A 26,015-nucleotide genomic window follows, 5' to 3' on the forward strand; every position below is an offset into this window, starting at 1 on the left:
AATTTGGCATGACGTGTTCCGTTTGACTTCCAACAACTGTGCTATGTATGGTTCAAATCGATCCATAACCTGATTAGCTGTCATATAAACTGATCTTGAATCTTGACTTCTTGAGCCTCTAGAGGGCGCAGTTCTTATCCGATTGGGCTGAAATTTCGCATGACGTGTTTGGCTATGACTTATAACAATTATGCTCAAATCGGTCTATAACCTGATGTAGCTGTATTTTAAACCGATTTGGGATCTTGACTTCTTGAGCCTCTAGAGGGCGCAATTCTTATTCGATTTAGCCGAAATTTTTCACAATGACTTTTACTGTGGTGCCCAACATTCATTTTAACTAGCATAGCAATTCTTTTATCCTTTGTTTGCTTAAAAAGAGATACCGTGAAAAGAACTCGACAAATGCGATCCATGGTGGAGGGTATATAAGATTCCGCGCGGCCTAACTCAGCACGCTTTTATTTGTTTTATTTAATTGTAAAACGTTTACTACCACTTAAACTAATGGTTATTCAACAAAATTCCTTAAAAGTACAAGTGTAGCTGAAATTTATGTATGTTTTAATAACAACAATAACACAAGAAAGCTTTTAGTGCTAACTATTCAACAAAATGTTGTACTCACAAACGACATATTTTCTGCCAAAGAAACTACTAAAAATTTGCATTTATTATTGGAAGCTCAGTTATAACATGCAATCCTTTCGATTAACATGCAAATTGAGAGAACGTTTCGGTTGAGTTTTGAACCTAGGTTTTGATTTGTTTCTTAGTTTGAAAGTTTTTCTAAAATGTTGAAAAAGAATTTAAGAAAGAATAATATACTCGGTAATTTGAGAATCTATCGTCGCAGTTTAATATACCAAACAAAGGAATTTTTTCAGAATTCCACACTTCATGGTGTACGTTACATTGCCGAAACGGGAAGGCCAGCGGGAGAAAAGTTAGTGAGTTTTTATTAATAACAGATATCGGAATCATTGAGTCTTGACTGCTGAGCATAAAATAATATTTGTATAAAGTTAATAAAAAGAGTAGTTTTTCGTACTACTACATTATAATGAATCAGAAGAGATTTTGTTTATTTAAAAATCGATGTCTTAAGTTATGTGATGAAAATGGAGTCTACATATCAGTTAAGTTCGTGAATATATATATATTTTACAATGAGGCTCTTTCGAGGAATTTTTTGGATATAAAACGTTTCAATAATTTTAAAAAATTAAACGAAATAACCAAGGACTAAGAAACTTTAATAAAATGCAACGAATCATTACCACAAATTTTGTTCTCCCAATTTTTTTTTTGTAACAGCAAATCTTCCACTGATTTTATCTGCCGCCCTAACTGACCAATATTTTCACAGCGTGCCCGGGACTTGCATATACTCCGAAAGCCTGGCATGAGGCAAGGGTTTTGTTTATACCCAAGCCCGGCGAGGCAAGTTATGCGACACTAAAGGCCTACAGACCTATAAGCCTTACGTCCTCTCTGCTCAAAACCATCGAACGTATTGTGGACATGGGGCGAATTATTATCCACACCCTCTTTTCTATAAATTCAAATTTAAACCAATTATGGATGATTTTTGTCAAAATGTCCCGTCAAATAAGAAATTTCTAAGCATTTTGTAATACCCTCCACTACAGGATGGGGTTGTTTCGCCATTCCGTTTGTAATATCTCGAAATATTTATCAAAAGAACCTAGAAAGAATATATATTTTTCATCGTCATGACATTTTTAGCCGATCTAGCCATGTCCGACCGTCTGTCTGTTTGTCGAAAGCACGGGAGACACAAATCCTGTATTCTTCCAAAGAATAGTCTAAATGTTTTTCTTCTTCCGTCACTAAGCACTGAATCCGATTCAGAGGTGCCGCCTTCAAAACCTTTAGTCGCTGGTTTAAGCCGCTTTTGTAGGGAAGAAAAGCCTCATTATAGGAAGTTATGCTAATGTAAAGGGTGATTTTTTTGAGGTTAGGATTTTCATGCATTAGTATTTGACAGATCACGTGGGATTTCAGACATGGTGTCAAAGAGAAAGATGTTCAGTATGCTTTGACATTTCATCATGAATAGACTTACTAACGAGCAACGCTTGCAAATCATTGAATTTTATTACCAAAATCAGTGTTCGGTTCGAAATGTGTTCATTCACCGTAACGTTGCGTCCAACAGCATCTTTGAAAAAATACGGTCCAATGATTCCACCAGCGTACAAACCACACCAAACAGTGCATTTTTCGGGATGCATGGGCAGTTCTTGAACGGCTTCTGGTTGCTCTTCACTCCAAATGCGGCAATTTTGCTTATTTACGTAGCCATTCAACCAGAAATGAGCCTCATCGCTGAACAAAATTTGTCAAAATTTGAACACATTTCGAACCGAACACTGATTTTGGTAATAAAATTCAATGATTTGCAAGCGTTGCTCGTTAGTAAGTCTATTCATGATGAAATGTCAAAGCATACTGAGCATCTTTCTCTTTGACACCATGTCTGAAATCCCACGTGATCTGTCAAATACTAATGCATGAAAATCCTAACCTCAAAAAAATCACCCTTTACATCACCGGATATGGGGAAGTTCGGATGTCAACGAAAGGGGTGAGCTGCTTATTACAATCTGCCGACCGACGCAGGCGCAGGCAGGAGGTATTAGATTTTAGCTTTGTATCGGAAGATATAAACGGAAGAATATGCGACTGGAAAGTGTTGGATGACCACAGCTTCTCTGATCATCGTTATATTAATTTCAGCCTTGAAGAAAATGCTGCAGAAGTGGTCCATGGGCTAAAAGGAGAAAAGGCGGATTGGGATAAATTTCAGCACAAATTTTGCACATCTATCCCTTTTAGACCAGAAAAGGAAGTGGAAACTGCGTAGGATATAGACACAGTGGTCAATCACGATCACGAAGGCCATAAATGACTCGCTTGTGTCAGCATCCCTTAATGCCAAGCCAAGGGGTAAACCCAGAGCTGGTTGGTCTAAGGAAGGACTGCAGAAAACTCTTTAAAACAGCAAAACCCACAAGAGCACCACACGATTGGGAAATCTCAAATTTGGGCCTCCAAACCTGCTCGAAAGGACATGTTGCAAACTTAATAAAATCTGAAACTAAATGAAAGCGTTTTAGGAGTAGAGTACGAACGTAAAAATCGAACATTTAACAAGTGGCTGAGAAGCCGTCTTGTGCTTAAGTTGACACATATAACATATGACAATAATGGCAATATGATATTCAAATAAGGGATATTTGGCAATACGGTAAAAATTTGTTCCGTCCACATGTAAAATATAGTAAATAGTTGTTTCATTTTGTAAAGACGGCAGTTTTTAATGCTTCTGATTTTAGTTTTACATTATAACCATTTACTTTTCCTATTGTAGGTTTTTATGGTTTTGCTTAACATCGATGGGTGCGGTCACAGCTTTAATAATTATTATGAGTTTATGGGAAAAATACCAAACGAACCCAACTATAACAGGTCAGTGGCTAAATATCCCTTTTGTTATTTTCATAATAAAGAAGAACTGTACAATGTACATACATTGAAAAATTTGTTGTCAAAAATATTTTTTTTTTAATTATTTTTTTCATTTTTGCTTTTTTCAACTGAAGGTTTGGATACAGATTTCGAAAATAAAAATGTGGTATTTCCGACAACAGTTGTTTGTCCCAAGCATGTCTTCGATTACAACAAGTCGTATGAGATGGCACTCAATAAATTGGCGTAAGTTTCCCAGTGTATTTTTTCAACGTTTTTGATAGATTTTGTCAGGGGAAAAAAATTATAATTTGAAATTTCAATGACTTATTTCGTTTTATTTTTTATTTTTTTTTTTTTTTCAGTAATTCTGATGCCGCAATTGCTGAAAAAATATTACCCTTTTTAGAGTTATTGCCCTCATTGTCCCACGAAAGTTTTAACGCCACCGAAGCTATGGCAAAATCATTAGATGTCAAAGGTATCAAAGATGTAACATTACGACAATTGGCTTTTGCGGTAGGAACAACAATGTCAACGTACACACCGGTATTCATAAAACTAAATAAAGATTTCAAGTAGGTTTATTTGACAGATTTCCTTTAGAGAACTGTCAAATACTTGGTGGCTTCGTTAAGTTTTGTGAATGAGGCCGTTAATATTTATATTTGTCCTATAAAATTAGACTCTCTCATTTGCTTTCCAGTCAGCCATTAGCTGTGAGGACGCCCTAAAAGAATGCAAATATCGCGATGAATTGATAACTTGCTGTGAACATTTTCAACCTCTCTATACGGAATATGGCTTTTGTTTTGGCTTTAATAGTCGTTTTGAATCAACCGAAACGGAAGAGTAAGCTACAACAACAAGAAACTTAGACAAATATTTAATTGAGAATTTTAAATTGTAAACTTCTTTAGCATAAAAGCAGGACCTCCAGATGTATTGTATGAAACTGACAAAAAATGGGCCTTATTCATTACGCCCAGTAAAGATGCAAAGGTATTAAGGAAAATTATTTTACTTATAACATAAATTGGTACAATACGAAACAAAGGAACATTCTTTTTTAGCTACAATTTCTTTAATTTTTCTTTTCTTAAAAGAAAAATTCCTAAAAATATCCAAATGAAATTATTGATTTTTCTCCTTTGTTGTCTTTCCTGTTTCATTAGGTTTTTTTATTCTCAAACGAAGAGTATTTTGGTAAAGATTTTGGTCCCCGAATTGAGTGGTCAGAGGGCGAAATGGTTGAAGTTCGCATCACTAAAAAGAACACCTTCACTACGGATGATGCTCGTCTGTTGACTATAGGGTAAGACATTTTATATTTAAATCATATAAAACGAGCACATGATGTATCTGAGAATCTGTGCACGCAAAACAAAATTGAGAAATGCATATATTTTTTGTTATAAAGGGTGATTTTTTTGAGGTTAGAATTTTCATGCATTAGTATTTGACAGATCACGTGGGATTTGAGACATGGTGTCAAAGAGAAAGATGCTCAGTATGCTTTGACATTTCATCATGAATAGACTTACTAACGAGCAACGCTTGCAAATCATTGAATTTTATTGCCAAAATCAGTGTTCGGTTCGAAATGTGTTCATTCACCGTAACGTTGCGTTACCGATAACTAAACAGATCCCACTCCGTTCAGTATTAATCTCGTCTTATCAATATCGGCATCTCCATATAAGATTTTCATAGTCCTACCGACAGTTCCACAGTCTTACATGCCTGTCGCCTACGCCCTGAACTCGAACCGCGTCGATCCAAAAGGCTTCGGGTTAGCCAAGTTTATTGACGACAGTCCTCTTGCCTTCACTGGTAAATCATGTGCTCTTTCATTCTCCATTGATCCGCTATGGTCCGGCGACCAAACATTGGAAATCGTGATATCCTCAGCGATGGCATTAATCTTCTTCTTGCACTCCAAGACTGTTAGAGACCTTACCGTCGTTGATTGTTATTACTCTGATGGTCAATTTACTGTCCGTAAAGATGTTCACACCATAGAACTGCATGAGACCCAAACTTTGACACTCAATAGACACTTCGGTCAAAGCAATTGTCTGTATCGCATGCCACATAAAAACAAAGTTAGCTAGAAACACACGCACATATATAATAGACCGAGAAATACGCGAACGTTTAAGTAATCGTTCAATGGATGTGATTTTCAATTTAGTCGACAGACATCGTGTGTTGTTTGCAAATAAACACCACTCAGATGAGTACCATATGAAGCCAAAGTAAGCAAAGGAATGAGACATCAAGTTTTGTTGAGCGGCATAGATATACTCCGTTGTTTTTTGCACTTGTTTTTTTATTTTTGGATCATAATTGCTTTTATCAGTGACGTACGTGCTGTCTGTCTCCGTCTGTTCAAAAGTTACAAACTTACTTCCATTTTTTTCTTTACCCATGCCATTACAAAGCACGCAAGTAAATTTCAGCTATCATAACTTTGAGAGGTAGTTGAGTGTGTGTGTATCTTCTATTCTATTCATGTGTATTGCTTAAGATGCAAATATGATTGGCAATCATTTTATGCTCATCGGCAAAAACACTTATGAAAGCTCAACGTATTTAAGGGAACAGATTATGTTTTGGACGTTGGAAGTTGTAATCGTCCACAACGAACGCTGGTATAAGGTGTGGGCGTGACATTCGCTTCATGTCCATCGTGTGCACTAATTTTTAATGTGACTTGCTCCTGTTCTCTGGTTTAGGAGCTCGCATCACCACACCACCTCAAGCATAACGTGATCGCCCAAATCTCCGCCTGCAGGACCTATTACAATATGTTCAGGCAGTCGAAAACAGATCTCAGTCCCTGGGATTCTCAATGTAGACCCTAGGCCCACTCTGTCCTCTAGCTTTGATCCATCTGTGTAGCATTATCTTCTAGATGGCAATACCAGAGATCCCTCAACCAAAGACTGTGCATCTGGCAGCAGTGTCCCGCACTCGCCCTCAAGAGTCATCTCAGGTATCCGATTAGATATCTATTCCTTCCAGGTTAACTATCGTCAATTAACCGCGATGGTATGAACCGCTCCTATCCCCTATCCATTGTCCCATCACCCTAAGTCTTATAGCCGCAGTGGTTGCCTCACACTTAATCTCTATGTCCTGGTGGGGATGGTCCTCATCGCTCTGCCTATGCCAAGACAACATGTTGTTGGAACCTGTTGTATTATCCTAACGTTGCACTTGTTCTCCATCGCAGTCCACCAAACTACTAAGGCGTAAGTAAGTATTGGTCTAATCACGCTCCCATTTCGAGCCTACGGCCCATTTTTCAGTTAACTATTTGCACAATAGCCAATCCACAGGAATGAAATTTAAGGACTTGATGAAGAGTACATCGAGCAGTGGGTCAGGAATTACCTTAGAAGCTGCGTGTTTGCTACTTCGTTAAAGTCCATTTCTGGATTTATCGACACTTCCACACTACCGAAATGAGTCAACTCACGACAGAATCGAATTACGGCCAGGAACGAGTCTGGGAGGAGGAATTTCAAACCGAGCGCGAAAGGCACATTGCCTAGCAACAAGTGAGCGAACGTAAGAAAAGAAGCTCTCGACAATGAAAGTCCGCTGCTCCCTAGACCAGAGCATGATTGCAACTGACTGGCAAAGAAACATAGTAGGGGACTTCCCCTTCCAGATGCATCCAATCTCGACCCCCTCGAGAGTTTTTCAAATAAGTAAGTTACTATATGTTGCAAGAAGGAAGATGCCTTTTAGTTCCTACAATTGAACCAACCAGATCACTTTAAAAAGCCCAACAACTTACGAATGTTTACATCAGCTAAATCAGACAACTCGTCAAAGACATGACAACCTAAAGTGGGACTCCTTCTGACTGCCAGTGCGATCTCAAATTCTTATCCGATTTGGCTGAAATTTTGCACAATGACTTCTGCTATGACCTCCAACATATGTGCCAAGTAGGGTCTGAATCGATCTAAAACTAGATATGGCTTCCATACAAACTGATATCCCGATTTTACTTCTTGAGCCCCTAAAGGGCTCAAGCACCTGATATAACACCCATATAAATCGATATCCCGATTTTATTTTCTTAAGCCCTTAGAGGATACAATTCTTATCCAATTTGGATGAAATTTTGCACAAAGACATCTGCTATGACCTCTAATATACGTGTCACATATCCTGATATATGTTGCTCCCGTATAAACCGATCTCCCGATTTTACTTCTTGAGCCCCTAAAGAGAGCGCAATTCTTATCCGACTGGGCTGAAATTTTGCACAATGACTTCTCCTATGAAGTCGAAATACAATGCCACATGGTGATAAATTTAGCTCCAATAGCATAGCAATTATTATCCATTGTCCTTTGTTGGCCTACAAAGAGATAACGGGCAAAGAACCTGACAAATGCCAACTACGCTTTAACTTAATTTCTCTTCTTCTTTCTAGACAACGCAAATGCATTTTTCACGACGAAATTAAATTGAAATATTTTCCCGATGAATATACCTTTTCGTCCTGCATGAAGGATTGCCGCATGACAAAGGCCGTTAGTGCGTGCCACTGCTCACCGCCATTTTATAGACCTGTTGGTAAGTTGAAGGTATTTTCAAAGTTTGTGAACCCACCAGCATTGGAAGAGGTGTTAACTAAATTTTTTGAAACCGTTTGTATTTGTTTAACTGTTTTTACACAAAATATTTCCTTTCTTTCGTTTTAGACAATGTAAAAATATGTGGCATTGATGATTTGTCTTGTTTGAGAAATGCTTGGCCCAATATCACAAATATCAAGGAATGCATTCAGTGTGAACTAGGTTGTTCGAAGACAGTCTTTAATATAGAAAAACTTATCAAAAAGTAATTTAATTGATTTAAAGGAATGCCAGCACTAAACTATGCGAGCACCATGCTTTACAAATTATTAATGTAACCACCATCATGGCAAAGAGGGTACATTCATTTTGTCGTTCCATTTGCAACACTTCGAAATATCCATTTCTGACCCTACAAAGTTTACACATATATATTCTGGATCATCGTTAAATTCTAAGACGATTTAACTATGTCCGCGTGGCTGTCTGTCTGTCTGGTCGCCCTCTGTTGTTAACACATTAAAGACTTCAAAAATGAGATGTTTAGCTGAAATTTGGCACAGATCCCTATTTTTTCAATACGCAGGTTAAGTTCTTGAAGGAGCCAAGTGGGACCCATTTTGGATGTAGCTATGCCTTGATTTAGGATCTTGAACCCATAAAAGTAGCTTTTATTGCTGGATTTCGCTCAAAATTGGAACTGTGAGTTGTAATAGGCAGCTCCATGACAATTGTCCCCAAGCAATTGCACCCCAAATTGAAAATGAAAAAGGCCACAAATTTTGGGTTATTTTGCATTATAAAAAATTACCACAAAACAAATGCACCTCAAAGTATGGAAATGCACCCCAAAAACTAATGCACTTTGCGAAATATAAAAAGATTTTTATTTTTTTTAAAGCAAAAAGCGGCGCAAGCATTTATTTTCAAAAATTTCGAAATTTTTTTAAAGTATTTTTTTTTTTTCAAAAGTCACGTAGGCGAAAAATATTTTAAAAAATCGCGCGATTTATTAAAAATTTTGTGCTTTGTTATGACTTCCAACAACTATGCCAAGTATGATCCAAATCGGTTTATAAGCTGCTGTAACTTCCATATAAACCTATTTCGTAACTTCACTTCTTGACCCTCAAGTGGGTGCCAACAACTGGGCCATCGTGAATCGGTCAATAACCTGATATAGCTCTAATAGCATAACAATTCTTATGTATTTTCTTTGTTTGCCTATAAAGATATACCGGGAAAAGAACTTGACAAATGGTAAATGCTAAAATCGCCAGATCGATTTTACTTTTTGAACCCCTATAGGACGCAATTCTTATCCGAATTGGCAAAATAACTCCATTATGGTATTCAACATCCAAATTAAGTATGTTCCGAATCTGTTTATAAGCTGATATAGCTCCCTTAGCAAGCAATTCTTATGCGTTTTCCTTTGTTTGCCTATAAAGAGATACCGGGAAAAGAACTTGATGCTGTCCACCATGGATATAAGATTCGGTCCGGCCAAACTTAGCACCCTTTTACTTGTTTTTGTGGACACCTCTTTGAGAAAATGTCGCCCAAATTGTTGCTTTAGTAGTAAAATTAATATATATAAGCCCCAACATGGTGAAATTAGACCCAAAGTATAATGAAACTGTGCGCCTTTATTATTTACGCCTCAATTTAGTTAAACTTCAGATTCACATAAGTAAAATCCTAATTGGCCCTAATCACTCCATGAAAAAGGCCAAAAAAAACGAAAATGGTGCTAAAAGTTTTGCTGCTGTTCACCATATACCTGTTTTGGGCATATTTTTATTTTGGATTTGGGGTGTATTTTCCTGGGGCCCATTTTGCACTAAGTTCTTCAATGCACTAAGTTCTTCAATGTTCGAACCGAATGTCGTTCAATATGGACCAATCTCCCGATGTAAGATTTTAAGCCCATAAAACCTGCATTTGTCGGCCGATTTCGCTTGAAAATTTTTACTATGAGTTGTTTTTGCAGTAAAGTTAATACATTTGACCCCTAAAATGGCGTTATTAGACGCCAAATAAAATGAAAATATACCCCAATATTATTTACCCCCTATTTAATAGGAAAAGTTCAAATTCACTTGAGGAAAACACAAATTGGCCTCAATGACTGCATGAAAACTGCCCCACAAAGACGAAACCGGTCCCAAAAGTTTTGTTGTTGTTCTCCATATATCTGTTTTGGGCATATTTTAATTTTGAAATTGCGGTGTAATTTCCTGGGGCCCATTTTCATACCGCCGCACTAGGCTCTTCATTGTCCGAACCGAATATGGTTCAAATCGGACTATATTTAGATATAGCTGCCATATAGACCGATCTCTCTCTTAAGCCCATGAAAATACAAATTTGCCCATGAATGTTTCACTAAGGAGCTAGGGCACACATATCACTAAGTGCTGTCCGATTCAAATTTTCAGTTCAATGATAAGCGGCCTCCTTTTTATACCGAGTCCGAAAAGTGCGACACCTCTTTACGGAGAAGTTTTAACACGGCATAGTACCTCAAAAATTTCGTCAGCATTAGGAGGGGATAATTACCGCTGCGTTCTGCTTCATAGACGTACATGCTAACCTATGCGCTGCAGTGGCATCTTAAGCATACGAGACAGGTTCGTGTGACGGAATGAATTAGCCGAGAAATAGACAAATCGTATGTATCGGCAGAACAAATCGTAGGTGGGCAAAGAGAATACACGAAGCATGTACGATTGATAGAACGAGTCGGAAGAAGACGATACATGTAGCGAGGAATGAAGAGCCACTATGTACGGGCCCATGTAATTTGCCAAGTTGCAGGTCTTAAACTTCTAAAGAAGTTATTTGACCCTATTTCGTTGTTATTTAAAATGTGTCTTACATATAAAACTTCTCGGCATGTAAACCATATATAATTCAAATCGGCACGTGTTTGCATTTAACTTTGGATATGATAGTGGGGCTATAATAAAAACAGGATAATGGTGGATATCCAAGGATCGGCACAGCCGAACTTAATACTTTATTTAATTTTCATTATTTAGCACCATTGCGTCCTAAAAATATCTGGGTGAAAATCTTTATTTATCATCACAAGAGTTTGCTCTAATATGTAATTCCTTCCTTTTTTAGAGAGGTCGCCGATACGCCTGGCATCCTCGTAGAATTTCTTACTTGGCCTATCATTCGTTACAAACGGGAAGTTCTATTCGGATGGGTGGATTTGTTAGTCTCATTTGGCGGCATTGCCAGCTTGTTTTTGGGTTTCTCCCTTCTGTCAGGAGTTGAGATTATCTACTATTTCACCTTGAGGGCATGTTGTATGGTCTTTGAGAATCGTGTAAGTTTTTACTCTATAGTACAATTTTTGATTATAGTTCTATTTCTTAACATTTAGCAAGAACTGTATGAAATCGAACAACGTATTAAAAATAAACCACCACCTCCAATAAATATGAGTTTGCGCATGCAATCGTATAAGGCTCCTATTGTGGTTACGGAAAACGATCCATTGGTTGTGGTAGAAAAGTCATCGCTAAATAGATCGAATGACAAACCACCAGACTATAAGGACATTGGAGGACGTATAAGGAAGGCAGAAAAGGTAAAATATTTGATGTGTTAAAATTGCATATAATGGGAGAACATGATGTTATTTAAAGGTCAGAATGCTAGAAAAACTTTTAGATAAAAATAAAATTTGTAGAAAATATTCTATAAAAATAAGATTTTGATAAAAATTTTAATGAAATAAAACTTCAAGTCTTTGGTTAGAATAACTCATCTGCCATATTAAATGTGAAGTCTTCAAGGGCCGTATGTTGGTATGTTGTAGTTATATCCAATTCATTGCGAAAACGCCTCTATGATATAAATACCACATTAACCACGCTCGACAACCCCGTCAATTAGCCGGTCTTTTCCCAATGCATGTGTTTGTGTAAGAGCAGATTTTTTGTCTACACAATTCCACTACTCCTATGGCATACACATGATTCTGTGCTTCTTTTGGAAGTTGTATTGATAACTTCGAACGCTAACCGACGGCAACGGCTCTCGCTGTTGCTCCGTGTGCCCAGGTTCGCACACATGGGAAAAGAACGGCTAATAGACAGGGTTGTCGAGCGTGGTTAGGTGTTTTCGCAATGAATTGGATATAAGTGCAACATATCAACGAACCGCCCTTGAAGCCTTCACACCTAACATGGCCGATGAGTTATTCAAACGAAATGACGAAACGCGTCCCAAAGTGGTTGGTGCGTGTTGCGATCTCTGGCTTTCCTTTTCCGTTGCAAAAATCTCCGATCATTGAGCTCGTCTCGAAAGAGGAACAAACAAAAATTGAAACCAACATCCTGTTACCCCAAAGTCTGCCTTATTTCTGACTTTGTGTACTTAATGTTTGCTTCTCTTTTTAAAACAGGATTACTCAACCTTTGCAAAATCGTTGTATAAAAAACCCAAAACTTTACCGAGCTATATAAATAGCACAAACTCATCCTGGGAATATGGCCATTATTTGCCATAAGGAAGAAATAAAATGTCATAAAGCAGAAAAAAATGTTTTAGTCAATACTTATGTTTATAAAATTCGATTACAACCTCAAATAAGTAATAAATGTTTTTTCCTTCATTTTTCATGTTTAAATAAAACTTCACCTTTTTATACCCTCAACCATAAGATGGGGGGTATACTAATTTCGTCATTCTGTTTGTAACTACTCGAAATATTCGTCTGAGACCCCATAAAGTATATATATTCTTGATCGTCGCGACATTTTATGTCGATCTAGCCATGTCCGTCCGTCTGTCCGTCCGTCCGTCTGTCTGTCGAAAGTACGCTAACTTCCGAAGGAGTAAAGCTAGCCATTTGAAATTTTGCACAAATACTTATTATTAGTGTAGGTCGGTTGGTATTGTAAATGGGCCATATTGGTCCATGTTTTGATATAGCTGCCATATAAACCGATCTTGGGTCTTGACTTATTGAGCCTCTAGAGTGCGCATTTCTTATCCGATTGGGATGAAATTTTGCACGACGTGTTTTCTTATGATATCCAACAACTGTGCCAAGTATGGTTTAAATCCGTTCATAACCTGATATAGCTGCCATATAAACCGATCTTGGGTCTTGACTTCTTGAGCCTCTAGCGTGCGCACTTCTTATCTGATTGGAATGGAATTTCGCACGACGTGTTTTGTTATGATACCCAACAAGTGTGCCAAGTATGGTTAGAATCCGCCCATAACCTGATATAGCTGCCATATAAACCGATCTTGGGTCTTGACTTCTTGAGCCTCTAGAGGGCACAATTCTTATCCGATTTGAATGAAATTTTGCATGACGTATTTTATTTTTACTTTCAATAACTGTGTCAAATAAGGTTCAAATCGGTTCATAACCTGATATAGCTGCCATATAAACCGATCTGGGATCTTGACTTCTTGACCCCTAGAGGTCGCAATTATTATCCGATATGCCTGAAATTTTGTACGACGGATCCTCTCATGACCATCAACAAACGTGTTTATTATGGTCTGAATCGGTCAATAGCCCGATACAGATCCTATATAAATCGTTCTCTCTATTTTACTTCGTGAGCCCCAATGGGCGCAATTCTTATACGAATTGGCTGAAATTTTACACAGGTCTCCAACATATAATTTAATTGTGGTCCGAACCGGACCATATCTTGATATCGTTTTAATAGCAGAGCAACTCTTTTCTTATATCCTTTTTTGCCTAAGAAGAGATGCCGGAAAAAGGACACGACAAATGCGATCCATGGTGGAGGGTATATAGGATTCGGCCCGGCCGAACTTAGCACGCTTTTACTTGTTCCTTATATATTTTGTTAATTTTTTTAAACCGGTTTGTCTTTGTATTGTTAAAAATTATTACGCCTTCTTGAATATCGAGGGGGGCTTCAATAATGTGGAGATAGGATCGATAGCGCTGCATTAAACCGCACGGGGAGATGGTGGGGTCAGAAGGCGGTTAACCAGAGGAACGTCCCATGTCGGTGTTTTCTCGGCGATTCTATGGAACCTCTTGATTAATGAAATCCTGTTGGTTCTCGGTGGGGATGGCCCTAGGATTATCGCTTATTCTGCTGCTGGTCCGAGGCAGGTCGACGATCAGCGAGATCATAGAATGGTCACTGCAGTTAGGTTCACGTAAATGAAACTGTGGTCATTTATGCAATGAAGCTCAATATCTATGAAAAATTTCATAGATAAACGTAAGATTTCATTTTTATCACGAAGCTTTTCCTTTCAGTATGAGGAGGTTGTTGCGATAAGCTACCAGAAATGGGTTGAGGGCCAACCAACAGAGAAGACGGAGCTGGTGCTCTTCACCCGCGCTTGTTTTTTACTCCTGCAGAAGGATGTTCAGTAGTGGGGGCCAACCTCCAAGATGATTTATTGGATGTAACGGTCATCGTGAGACCAGTACTTGCCTATAGAGCACTGGTATGGTGGAAGGCCGTAGAGAAGAGGACGCGTACGACGGAGTTCGAGAAGGTCCAGAGACTGTCTTGCGTCGGGGTCACAGGGGCATTGAGATTCGCACCGCAGGCAGGCCGGGAAGCGATGCTAGATATGCAGCCCATTGAGGCCCATATTCGGAACTGCACCTCCAAGGTCGCGCTTAGGCTGAGGGCATGCACGGCATGCTGAAGGAAGATGGTTGCGGCCACAGTTCGATTGTGGGTGTTATGGATGCAGAGGGTAGACTGAGGAGGATATCCGACTACCTGGCACCAGTGCCGATTGGGTTGAGCGTATTCGCGATTCGTTTTCCTGAGAGGGATGATTGGAGAGCGAATGCTGTACTTGAGGAGGATGAGTCCTCGATCTACACCGATGACTCCAAGATGGAGTCAGCGACTGAATTGGGGGTCTACTCTGACGCACACAATATCGGTATGTCTCTGAGACTGCAGGGCGAGTGCACGGTCTTTCAGGCAGAGATCTGTGCCATTACAATAGCCGCAAGAGATATTCTGGTAAAGGATTTACCGCTCTCAAAACTCAGGATTTTTGTGGACAGTATGGCGGCGCTCAAAGGCTTTGGGTTCGAGGATGGTGAGGTCGAGATACGTGGCGGATTGTTTGGAGTCCCTGGATAGGCTCCGGTACCACGATGTGACACTAACATGGGTTCCTGGACATGAGAGGATTTCAGGAAATGGTCTTGCATACGTGCCATTTATCGAGCTATTGAACACAGTAGAGGGGATGACCAGGGCGGCGTCGGTGGATGGTTGCTGGACTGCAAAGGCGCTCTGCCCTAAAATCGGCCGGAGGAGGACGAGGGATTTGCTGGCGTTCCATGAGTACCTTAACAGCGGTCATAACAGGGCACTGTGCCATAGGCCGTATGGCGGCGCGCATGGCAATACCGCACAATGACTTCTGTAGGTGTTGCCTCGATGAGGATGAAAAGGAGACTATTGAGCACTTGCTGTGTTGATGACCGGGTCTGCAGGGACGTGGGCTCTCCTTTCTGGGGTGCCGTATCTTCTATCTGGGTGAACTTGTTAACGTACCTAAGGTAAGTCTGGTGCCAGGGGGGTGCCATAAGCTCCGGCGTAGGTACATCCGTGCTTGCGTGGGGATTGGGAGTTTAGTCCCTGGGGCCATAAATTTGCTGAAATTTTGAGCATTGCGCTGTGTAAGGCCCGTCGACATCAGCGTTCAATATGGGCCCCATCGGGGCTGCCATAGAGACCGATCTTCCGATTAAAATCCTTGAGCCCATAAAATGCGCATTTATTATCCGATTTAGCTAAAATTTGCCATAGTGACCTATGTAAGACTTCTCGATATCCGTGCCCTATATGGTTTAGATGGGTCTATACCTACCATAAAGATCAATATTCTGTCTTACAAACTTTAAATATGAATTGAATTTATAAGACCAATCGTCGTCTGCGCCGACTTTGGTCCAAAGCGGACCATATTTCGATAAAGCTGCTATGGGTTCATAAATGATGCATTTTTATTCAAATTTTGCCATAAGCTGGTTAAAGTTCAGCCCGGTCGAACTTATTGCCTTTTTATATTCTTGATCGCGATGACATTTTAAGTCGATCTAGGCTTGTCCATTTGTTAATCTTTAAACGCTTACTTTCGAAAAGTTAGGCTAGGTGCTTGAAATTTTGCACAAATACTTCTTATCAGTGTAGATTGGTTAGGAATGTAAAATTAGCCGATCTGCAGATTATATTTCTTAAGCCTGTAGAGAGCGCAATTCTTATCCGATTTAGATGAAGTTTTGTATAATGTCTTGGGGGCCACCGTAGCGCAGTGAATAGATTCGAATCCTGGCGAAACCATCAGAAAATTGTTCAGTGGTAGTTTTCACTTCCTGGAAACATTTGTGAGGTACTATGCCATGTAAAAACTTCTCTCCAAAGAGGTGACGCATTGCGGCACGCCGTTCGGACTCGTCCCTTATCATTAAGCTTAAACTTAAACCGGACTGCGCTCATTGATATGTGAGAAGTTTGCCCCTGTTCCTAAGTGGAATGTTCATTGGCAAAATTTGCAATTTGACTTCTTCTGTGACCTTCAACATACGTGCCAAATACAAATGAATCGGTCCATAACCTGATATAGCTCCCATATAAGCCGATATTCCCAGTTTACTTCTTGAGCCCCTAGAGGTCACAATTCTTTTCCGATTTGGCTGAAATTTGCACAATGAATTTTTTTTAAGACCTTAACGTACGTGTCAAATATGATCTGAATCGGATCCTAAGCTGATATAGCTCCCATATAAACCGTTTCAATTAGTCCATAACCTGATAGCTCCCACATCAACCGAACTCCCGATTGTACTTCTTGAACATCTAGAGGGCCCAATTCTTGTTCGATTTTCCTGAAATTTTACACAATGACTTCTGCTATGACCTTCAATATACGTGCCAACTATGGCCTGAAACGGTATAAAACCTGCTATAGCTCCCGTATAAACCGATCTCCCGATTTGATATTATGAGCCCCTAGAAGCCGACATTTTTGTTTCATTTGCCTGAAATTTTGCATCATGTGTTCTGTTACGACTTTCAACCACTGTGCCAAGTTCGCCCAAAATCGGTTTAAAGGCTGATATAGCTGTCATATAAACCGATCTCCTGATTTGACTTATTGAGCTCTGGAAATCGTAATTTGTATCCCATTCGGATAAAATTTCGCAAGTAGTATTCTGTTAAGATTTCCAGCAATTGTCCATGTAGGTCTTGAGCCTGATATAGCTCCCATATAAACCAATCACTCGATTGTACTTTTTGAGCCCCCGGAAGCCGCAATTTTTGTCCGATTTGACTAAATATTTGCACGTAGTATTCTGTACTATCCATGTCGGTCTTGGGCCTGATATAGCTCCCATATAAAGCGAACTCTCGATTTGACTTATTGATCCTTTACAAGCCGCAATTTTTGTCCGTTTTGGCTGAAATTTTGCATGCGGTGTTCTGTTCAGACTTCCAATAACTGTGATAAATACGGTCCAAAACAGTCTATAACCTGATTTAGCTCCTGATATAGCTCCCTTATCTCTCGATCATACTTATTCGGTTCCTAGAAGCTTTAATTTTTGCTAGCCCTTTAACTAAATTTATTTTGTGAAATTCTTAGCAGAATCCATCCAGATCCAGAATCCCAAGATTCGGCCTGGCCGAACTTAGCACGATTTTACTTGTTTTTCCCAAATCATTAATTCAGTGAATGAATCACCCTGTATTTGTAAACAACGTGCACAAAATTCTTTAATAAGGCGAAGGCTTATAGTTTTTTGTTGTGAAATATCACGCCCGGTGTTGAAATTGCCCGGCTAGCTCAGTCGGTAGAGCATGAGACTCTTAATCTCAGGGTCGTGGGTTCGAGCCCCACGTTGGGCGCATTTATTTTTGTTTTTCATTTTTTTTTTTTAATTCTTTTTTAAATATTTTTTTATGGTTTTTATTTTTTTCTTTTAATTTACTCAATTTTTATATAGATATATGTGGGCCCATTAGCTCAGTTGGTTAGAGCGTCGTGCTAATAACGCGAAGGTCGCGGGTTCGATCCCCTCATGGGCCAGCTTTAAAATTTTTATAAAAGAAAAGTGCCTTCGGTACTACAGTTTGTTGTAAGACTTCACCATTGTAAACTAAATCGCACAGGCGCCATTATTATTAAAATATTTGTTGATAGATTCTCATAAGACGCCTAACCTTTACACAGTGGGATAAAAAACAAAAAAAGTGGACATAAGTGTGTATTGGTATGCGCATACTGGGGTCTATTGGTGAGTATTAAATATTGGCTTCCAAGACCTAAAAAAAAATGGTTTGGGTTTCGAAGTCAGCATTTGTGGTCCGATTTTCAAAGTTTTGTGTTGAATTGTGTTTGAAAACCCCTTCAAAATATATGCTTACGTGGGCACACCGCCCACGGCTACGCCAGCTTTTATAATTCCAGATATTCGGCTGAGTTTTGACCGGGGATGGATTCGTTTGTGTGCCGGGCCCTGAGGGAAAGGGGTAATGAGAGTCCACACACGACTTGGCTGTAAGGGCCAGTGGACTGCCATTAATAAACTTGATAAATGCGAAACCTTTCAGGACGACGCAGTCCGAATTAAGGTCGTGGGTACATGATCGTGAGAAGACAAGGCTATTACTGAGAGGAAGCAGGAAGCAGTACGGTCGAACCCGGGAAATAAGTGCGGCAAGTTGCAGCTTGTGTACAGTTTGTGTTGGGAAAATGATGAGACGTTGCACAGTGGGATTGAACCGGAAAAAACGTTTAAAATATGCAGTGTGAGAACGGGTAAAGATATCTCTTTGGAATTTGGAATGGTTTGAGCTAAGGTGTTAGCGAATGTGTGCAATTTAATTTATTAAATTACTAGGGCCTGGTAATTTTACACACCATCTCACTCAGCTACTACCATTCCGATTCTCTACCCGCTCTCACACGGCTTTTTTTTACTACTTTTTTTTTTGGTTCTATCCCACTGTGCATTAGAACTTTTCGAATGCCAATGCTAGGTTTCCGCAGCTAACAGACTCCGGCAGTTACGTGCCGACACGATATCTGTGGTGGATACGTTCTTCCCAACCCCATTTTTACTTGTTTCTTTAGTACTGTGCTTAATTAGGTAACATATCCCCCTGTGACCACTTGCCCGGCTAGCTCAGTCGGTAGAGCATGAGACTCTTAATCTCAGGGTCGTGGGTTCGAGCCCCACGTTGGGCGCACTATAAATTTTTTATCTTAAGTTTAAATTTTTAATAAATTATATTAAGTATTGTGGTAACATTCATATATATGTGGGCCCATTAGCTCAGTTGGTTAGAGCGTCGTGCTAATAACGCGAAGGTCGCGGGTTCGATCCCCTCATGGGCCAACTACAGTTTTTATAGACCAAAAAAAAAAACTTAAAAATCTGATCTTAACAAATTATACGCTGATTTACAAAAAAAAAAATCGGCTGAAGAATAATTGATCCAATATATATATAGCTCCATTTGTTATAGGTAGAAGGGGTTAACCTACCGGTCAACTTGTTCTCTTCACTATTTCAGATAAAATGATTTCGGCGATCTCTCTATCTACATTTATAAGTCTCTTCAATTGATATATAAGACATTCCAGTAATAGATATAAAAAGGACTTATATGGGGCAAAATTAATTTTACCCCTGGGACAGCTCCCGATTTTTGGGCCCAACGTTGGACGTTCACGTTTTTTGCCAATTTGTTATTATTGTTATAAAATTATTATTGTTATAAAAATTTATATTTTTTTGAAGGATCCATATGGCCCATTAGCTCAGTTGGTTAGAGCGTCGTGCTAATAACGCGAAGGTCGCGGGTTCGATCCCCTCATGGGCCAAATTTGTATTTTCTTCAAAATACTGATATCTTTTAAAGATTTGCTATGACAATTATTGTGGAAAGTTTCGATCAAAATTAAATTTTGTCAACATTTTCTAAAAGGTTTTTGCTAATTTAAATATGGGAATGGAATATTCTCCCGTAGCAATTAGTGCTGCTAGATTCACTTTTAGGCCAGTGATACAATCCACTCCTTTAGCGTCGTTCTCTTGCAGAGAAACTTTGATAAAGTATGGTGAAAAATGTGTTAAATAAAGTAAGTAGCCTTGTTTTTTGAAATTTTGTGACCTTGAAATCAGTTTTTATACCCATTAACAGAAATTCAGCAGCGCCGAACGACTTAGTTTTATATATATTAGGTTTCATTAAAATCCGGTGAAAAATACAACATTCAGGAACAAAAGAGGTTTATTCATATAATTGGTCTACATGGCAACTGTATCTAAATATGCACGGATGTCAAGAAGTCTAACATAGCGGACTATTTCAAAATTCCATAAAATCATGTATTAAATGAGCTTTTTATGGGCCCAAAACCTAAAATCGGGATATTGGTCTTTATGGCAGCTATGTCCTATATGTTTATATCATATTCCAAACGGATATGCAGTGGCCTTATACACATCACTAAACCGAATTTTAGCAACATCGCTGCATGAATACACTTTTTAGGCAATCCCATGTTTGTCGGTTGTATATGACGGATTGGCTCAATGGAGTTTTTCATCGGCAATGGCTACCGCCTCATTGAGTAACTTCAATCGGCAAAACGAAATCATGAAAATCTTTTCAATTTAAAATTTAATTGAAAATAAAATGTTTTCAATTAAAAACTTAATTGAATCAATCATTTTGTAATTGAATCCGGATTTTCTTTTTCAAATACGATTGGGATTGAAATTTTGGCGATTGCAATTATTTTTTTAATTGAATCTACAATTTTTTTAAATTACGATTGTGATTGAAATTTTTGTCATTTGGCTGAAATTTCGCACAATGATTTCTACTGTGACCTCCAACTTTCACGCCAATCAGTCCATAAGCTGATATAGTTCCCATATAAACCGATCTTCCGAATGTACTTTTTGATTCCCTAGAGTCCGTAATTCTTTCTCGATTTGTTTGAAATTTTGCACATTAACTCCAACTATGATCTCAAACCTTCGTGCCAAGTGTAGCTAGAATCTGCCCATAACCTGACATAGTCCTCATATTACCTTTCTCAATTTCACTTCTTGAGCAACTACGGAAAGCAATTCTTATCTATATATTGACTATCTACCTATTAAGATAAATCGTGCAAAAAACTTGACAATTCGATTCGTTATGGAGGATATATAAGATTCGGCCCGGACCAATTTAGTTCACCTTTACTTGTTTCATTTGATTTCTACAAATGTCGATATGATGTATGCGAGGTCCGGGCATCCAAAATTCGGCCCGGTCGAACTTAATATGTTTCTACTTGGTTTAATTCTTTTTAGGCTCTGAAATATCAAAAAGTCTAAGTCTGGCCCATGAGGGGATCGAACCCGCGACCTTCGCGTTATTAGCACGACGCTCTAACCAACTGAGCTAATGGGCCTGCACGTATTTCCCGCAAATAGAATAAAAAGAATGGCTGTTCTCAAGACTCCTTTTTCCAAAATTCGATCCGGACAATCTTAGGACGTTTTTACTTGTTTGAAACCTTAACATCACTGATATACAGTCGTATATCCATCAAAATTGGTTAACATTTGATATTGAAGGCTTATAGTACACCTACCACTTTTGTGACAAGTACGATACATGTCGTTCTTATATACCCAGCTCCTTAAAGATCAACTTCTTTATTTGACTCACAGAAGGGACATTTTTCATATTTTATTTTCCGATTAGTGGGTATATTTTGTATATAAAATTTTTAAGTAAAATAATTGTTGTGGCCCATGAGGGGATCGAACCCGCGACCTTCGCGTTATTAGCACGACGCTCTAACCAACTGAGCTAATGGGCCGCTATAAAAAACCTTTTAAATTTTCTGATTGCGCATATACAAAAATTGGGCATATAAAAAATGATAAAAAACAAAAACAAAATAATAATAAAAATAATTAAATTATGTTTTAGCAAAGCTAAAAACTTTAAAAGCAAAAATAGGATGCATACCTACTAAAAAAATAATACAATAGAATGTCAACACGATCAAGAATATATATTTGTATGTATGTACTTCAATCAGTGCCAAAAACGTAATTACCAATTGATAGTGGATAGATATGTCTAATAAAATGTCTTACTAAAAAATTTAATTAATAATTTTTTTCAATAAAATTTAAAATAAAAAAATTTCTTGCGCCCAACGTGGGGCTCGAACCCACGACCCTGAGATTAAGAGTCTCATGCTCTACCGACTGAGCTAGCCGGGCATGTGACGATCATTGCACTAACAACCACATCCACCCATTAGGCAAAGTCGTCGACACATCTTTCTGTTTACGGGGTGAAAAGAACACTGTTATGTGTGCGAGTGTAGTTAGCGGCGTTTAGCCACAATCATTTTCATCGCTCGTTTGGCCGATAGTTTAAGATTAACGAGGAGAAACGCAATTCTATTCTAAAAATACTACACAAGTATGACGTGTTGAAATGGTCCGTGGGCATATTCATTCTCAGCAATAATTTGTTAAATGTGTACAAACATATTCACACGTCTGTGTACACTCATCTATTATTTTAAACATGATATAAGTAGGTATGTATATATGTACATACATATTATTTTAGCACGTGGTTCTGTTGAATAGGTAGCAAATATTTCAATATGTATACCAAGTTTAATTGGAGGTATTTTAAGGGAGTGTATATTAAGTTGGCTACTCACATTTTACTTAAAAACAATTTTTTGAATTCCACGAAAATGGAGTAATAAAAAAAAATTTTTTATTTTAAGAAAATAAACCAGTAAGGAAAGACAAAAGTCGGGTAGTAGCAAGATAAAGGGTGATTTTTTTGAGGTTAGGATTTTCATGCATTAGTATTTGACAGATCACGTGGGATTTCAGACATGGTGTCAAAGAGAAAGATGCTCAGTATGCTTTGACATTTCATCATGAATAGACTTACTAACGAGCAACGCTTGCAAATCATTGAATTTTATTACCAAAATCAGTGTTCGGTTCGAAATGTGTTCATTCACCGTAACGTTGCGTCCAACAGCATCTTTGAAAAAATACGGTCCAATGATTCCACCAGCGTACAAACCACACCAAACAGTGCATTTTTCGGGATGCATGGGCAGTTCTTGAACGGCTTTTGGTTGCTCTTCACTCCAAATGCGGCAATTTTGCTTATTTACGTAGCCATTCAACCAGAAATGAGCCTCATCGCTAAACAAAATTTGTCAAAATTTGAACACATTTCGAACCGAACACTGATTTTGGTAATAAAATTCAATGATTTGCAAGCGTTGCTCGTTAGTAAGTCTATTCATGATGAAATGTCAAAGCATACTGAGCATCTTTCTCTTTGACACCATGTCTGAAATCCCACGTGATCTGTCAAATACTAATGCATGAAAATCCTAACCTCAAAAAAATCACCCTTTATATTCATTTACAGGTGGTGGCAACTGACCAACAACAAAATATTGAGTGCACTATCTGTCAAAATCAGTGATTAGTGCAACCCTGATTTCGTGTATGTTACTAGTTCGCGCCATTTTTTTGTTTTTTGTACACACACACAACCAAAACTAGTTGACAGATAGTGCACTTCGCGAGAAAAAATTTTACTCAGCTGTTTACGGTACACCACCTGGTAATTATGTCATGGGTAGTAGTATATCTAAATCGAAACCAAATTATATTGTATTATGAAATTTTGCACACTTATTGGGACGTCAAATTAAACACCTCGTGCTAAATCTTGTTGAGATCGGACTAAAATTGTGGCTTCTACAGCCTTAAAACTCCATATCGGACGAAATATATATATGAGAGATATATCAGAACCGATTTTAAAATGTTGCACACGTATTGGAACGCAAAATAAAATGCCTCATGCTAAATTATGCAAAGATCGGCCGTTTTCTCTGTGGCTGTTACAGCCAGAAAATTCCATATCGGATGAAAGATATATATGGGAGCTATATCTGAATCTGGATTGGTTTTAATGAAATTTTGCACACATATGTAGATCTCAAATAAGACACCCAATGCCAAATTTTGTAAAGATTGGACCAAAATTGTGGCTTCTACAGCCTTAAAAAACCATATCGGATGAAACTTATATATGGGAGCTATATCCAAATCCGGACCGATATTCAAAAAATTTTCTACACATATTAGGACGTTAAATAAAACACCTCGGGCTAAATCTTTTAAAAATCGGACTAAAAATGTGGCTTACACAGCCTTAAAATCCATATCGAATGAAAGATATATATGGGAGCTATATCTAAATCTGTACCGATTTTCATCAAATTTTGCACACATATGTAGACCTCAAATAAAACACCCAATGCCAAATTTTGTAAAGATCGGACGACAGTTGTGGATTCTACAGCCTTAAAGGGCCATATCGGATGAAAGATATATATGGGAGCTATATCTAAGTCTGAACCGATTTTTTTAAAAATAAATAGCGTTCGTCCTTGGGCCAAAGTGAAAAATTTCAAGACAATCACACAATAAATGCGACCTGTAACTTGATCACAAGAATATATGGACAGACAGAGAGACGGAATCAGGAAGTGATTCTAAGCCGGTCGGTATACTTATAAATGGGTCTAGCTCTTCTCCTTCTTAGCGTTGCAATCAAATGGGCAAATTTATAATACCCTGTATAACAAAGTTAATTTGGATACAAACTACCATGGATATATTAATCCAATAATATTTTATATTAAAACTCAACTACCATATCCATAATTATATTTAAATAGGAGCTGGTCTGGAGAACTCTTATACAAGTCTCAGTTTCAGCGAAATCAGGTAATAAATCCGTTTTTTATGAGATTAAGACCCTAAAATAAAATATCGGTCTATATGACAACTATAACTAAATATAGTCTGATCTGGATCATATTCTGGTCGGCAGGCTTAAAACAACTCGAAACTTCAAATTGCAGTGAAATCGGGTAATAAATGCAGCTTTCATCGGTTTCAGACCTTTTATCGGCAGATTGGTCTATATGGCAGCTATATCTAAATATAGTCTTATCTGAACCATATTTGAGTCAAATGTCGGAAGGATTAAAATAACGCACACTATTTTAAATTTCAGCGAAATTAGATATTAAGTGCAGCTTTTTTGGTGTTCAGACCCTTAACCGGCAGATCGATCTATATGGCAGCTTTATTTAAATATGGCCCGGTCTAAATCATATTTAGAGTCGAACGTTGGGAAGTTTAAAATAAGTCTCTATTTTTGTGGGTATCAGACCCTTAATGGGCAGATCGACCCATACACTGATAGAAAAATGGCGGTACTTTGCCAATACCGACTGGTATTATTTTATTCGCGTCATTGGTAAAGATAATACCATTTGGTATCAATTCAATACCAGACAAAGGAGGCTATTAAGGATTGACGGAAATCTTGTTGAGCTTTGTACTTACAATTTTGTCGCCATTATAACATATTTGTTAAATAAATGAAATGTTTTAATACAATTTGAGTGCGTAAAAACCTGTTCAAATACTCGAATGCGATGAGAATCGAAATTGTACAATTTTTTTGTAGATATTAACGTAAATAATCGAAATAAAATAAGATTAAATTATTTTCATTTTTTTTTGGTTCATTAGGGGGTGGAATAATCAATAACGGTTTGGTACTAAAACCAATAACAGATTGGTATTAAAACCAATACCAGTTCGGTAATAAGACTAGTACCAAACGGTACAAATCATTTTGTCGTTCATCCATACCATCTGGTATTGTTTTTTGTGTTATACGGTGTTGCCTTACTATTAATACCGTATGGTACTGAAATGCGCACGTTTGGTATCATGCGAACACGGTTGAAAAACTGAAGCGAATA

The 26,015-nt window shown here is 38.2% G+C and overlaps 1 protein-coding gene and 8 non-coding genes across 9 annotated transcripts; 6 read left to right on the forward strand and 3 right to left on the reverse strand.

Annotated features, from left to right (window-relative positions):
* Nucleotides 1-762: 762 nt before the first annotated feature.
* LOC106086466 (sodium channel protein Nach) lies at nt 763-12,676 on the forward strand. Its single transcript, XM_013251155.2, has 12 exons — nt 763-946; nt 3,398-3,495; nt 3,630-3,741; nt 3,861-4,014; nt 4,202-4,347; nt 4,416-4,497; nt 4,671-4,810; nt 7,952-8,094; nt 8,223-8,361; nt 11,229-11,436; nt 11,494-11,700; nt 12,520-12,676. The coding sequence occupies exons 1-12, from the start codon at nt 795-797 to the stop codon at nt 12,622-12,624; spliced, it is 1,686 nt and encodes a 561-aa protein (XP_013106609.2). The 5' UTR covers nt 763-794; the 3' UTR covers nt 12,625-12,676.
* Nucleotides 12,677-17,931: 5,255 nt separating this feature from the next.
* Nucleotides 17,932-18,004, forward strand: Trnak-cuu (transfer RNA lysine (anticodon CUU)). The gene has a single exon. It is a non-coding gene; the product is annotated as a tRNA-Lys (tRNA).
* Nucleotides 18,005-18,111: 107 nt separating this feature from the next.
* Nucleotides 18,112-18,185, forward strand: Trnai-aau (transfer RNA isoleucine (anticodon AAU)). Its single transcript has one exon. It is a non-coding gene; the product is annotated as a tRNA-Ile (tRNA).
* A 1,088-nt stretch (nt 18,186-19,273) lies between these two features.
* On the forward strand, nt 19,274-19,346 carry Trnak-cuu (transfer RNA lysine (anticodon CUU)). Its single transcript has one exon. It is a non-coding gene; the product is annotated as a tRNA-Lys (tRNA).
* A 77-nt stretch (nt 19,347-19,423) lies between these two features.
* On the forward strand, nt 19,424-19,497 carry Trnai-aau (transfer RNA isoleucine (anticodon AAU)). Its single transcript has one exon. It is a non-coding gene; the product is annotated as a tRNA-Ile (tRNA).
* A 414-nt stretch (nt 19,498-19,911) lies between these two features.
* On the forward strand, nt 19,912-19,985 carry Trnai-aau (transfer RNA isoleucine (anticodon AAU)). The gene has a single exon. It is a non-coding gene; the product is annotated as a tRNA-Ile (tRNA).
* A 1,513-nt stretch (nt 19,986-21,498) lies between these two features.
* On the reverse strand, nt 21,499-21,572 carry Trnai-aau (transfer RNA isoleucine (anticodon AAU)). Its single transcript has one exon. It is a non-coding gene; the product is annotated as a tRNA-Ile (tRNA).
* Nucleotides 21,573-21,912: 340 nt separating this feature from the next.
* On the reverse strand, nt 21,913-21,986 carry Trnai-aau (transfer RNA isoleucine (anticodon AAU)). Its single transcript has one exon. It is a non-coding gene; the product is annotated as a tRNA-Ile (tRNA).
* A 339-nt stretch (nt 21,987-22,325) lies between these two features.
* Trnak-cuu (transfer RNA lysine (anticodon CUU)) lies at nt 22,326-22,398 on the reverse strand. The gene has a single exon. It is a non-coding gene; the product is annotated as a tRNA-Lys (tRNA).
* Between the last annotated feature and the right edge of the window lie 3,617 nt (nt 22,399-26,015).

The sequence above is a fragment of the Stomoxys calcitrans genome, chromosome 4, assembly GCF_963082655.1.
Source record: "Stomoxys calcitrans chromosome 4, idStoCalc2.1, whole genome shotgun sequence".
NCBI classification, from domain to species: Eukaryota; Metazoa; Arthropoda; class Insecta; order Diptera; family Muscidae; genus Stomoxys; species Stomoxys calcitrans.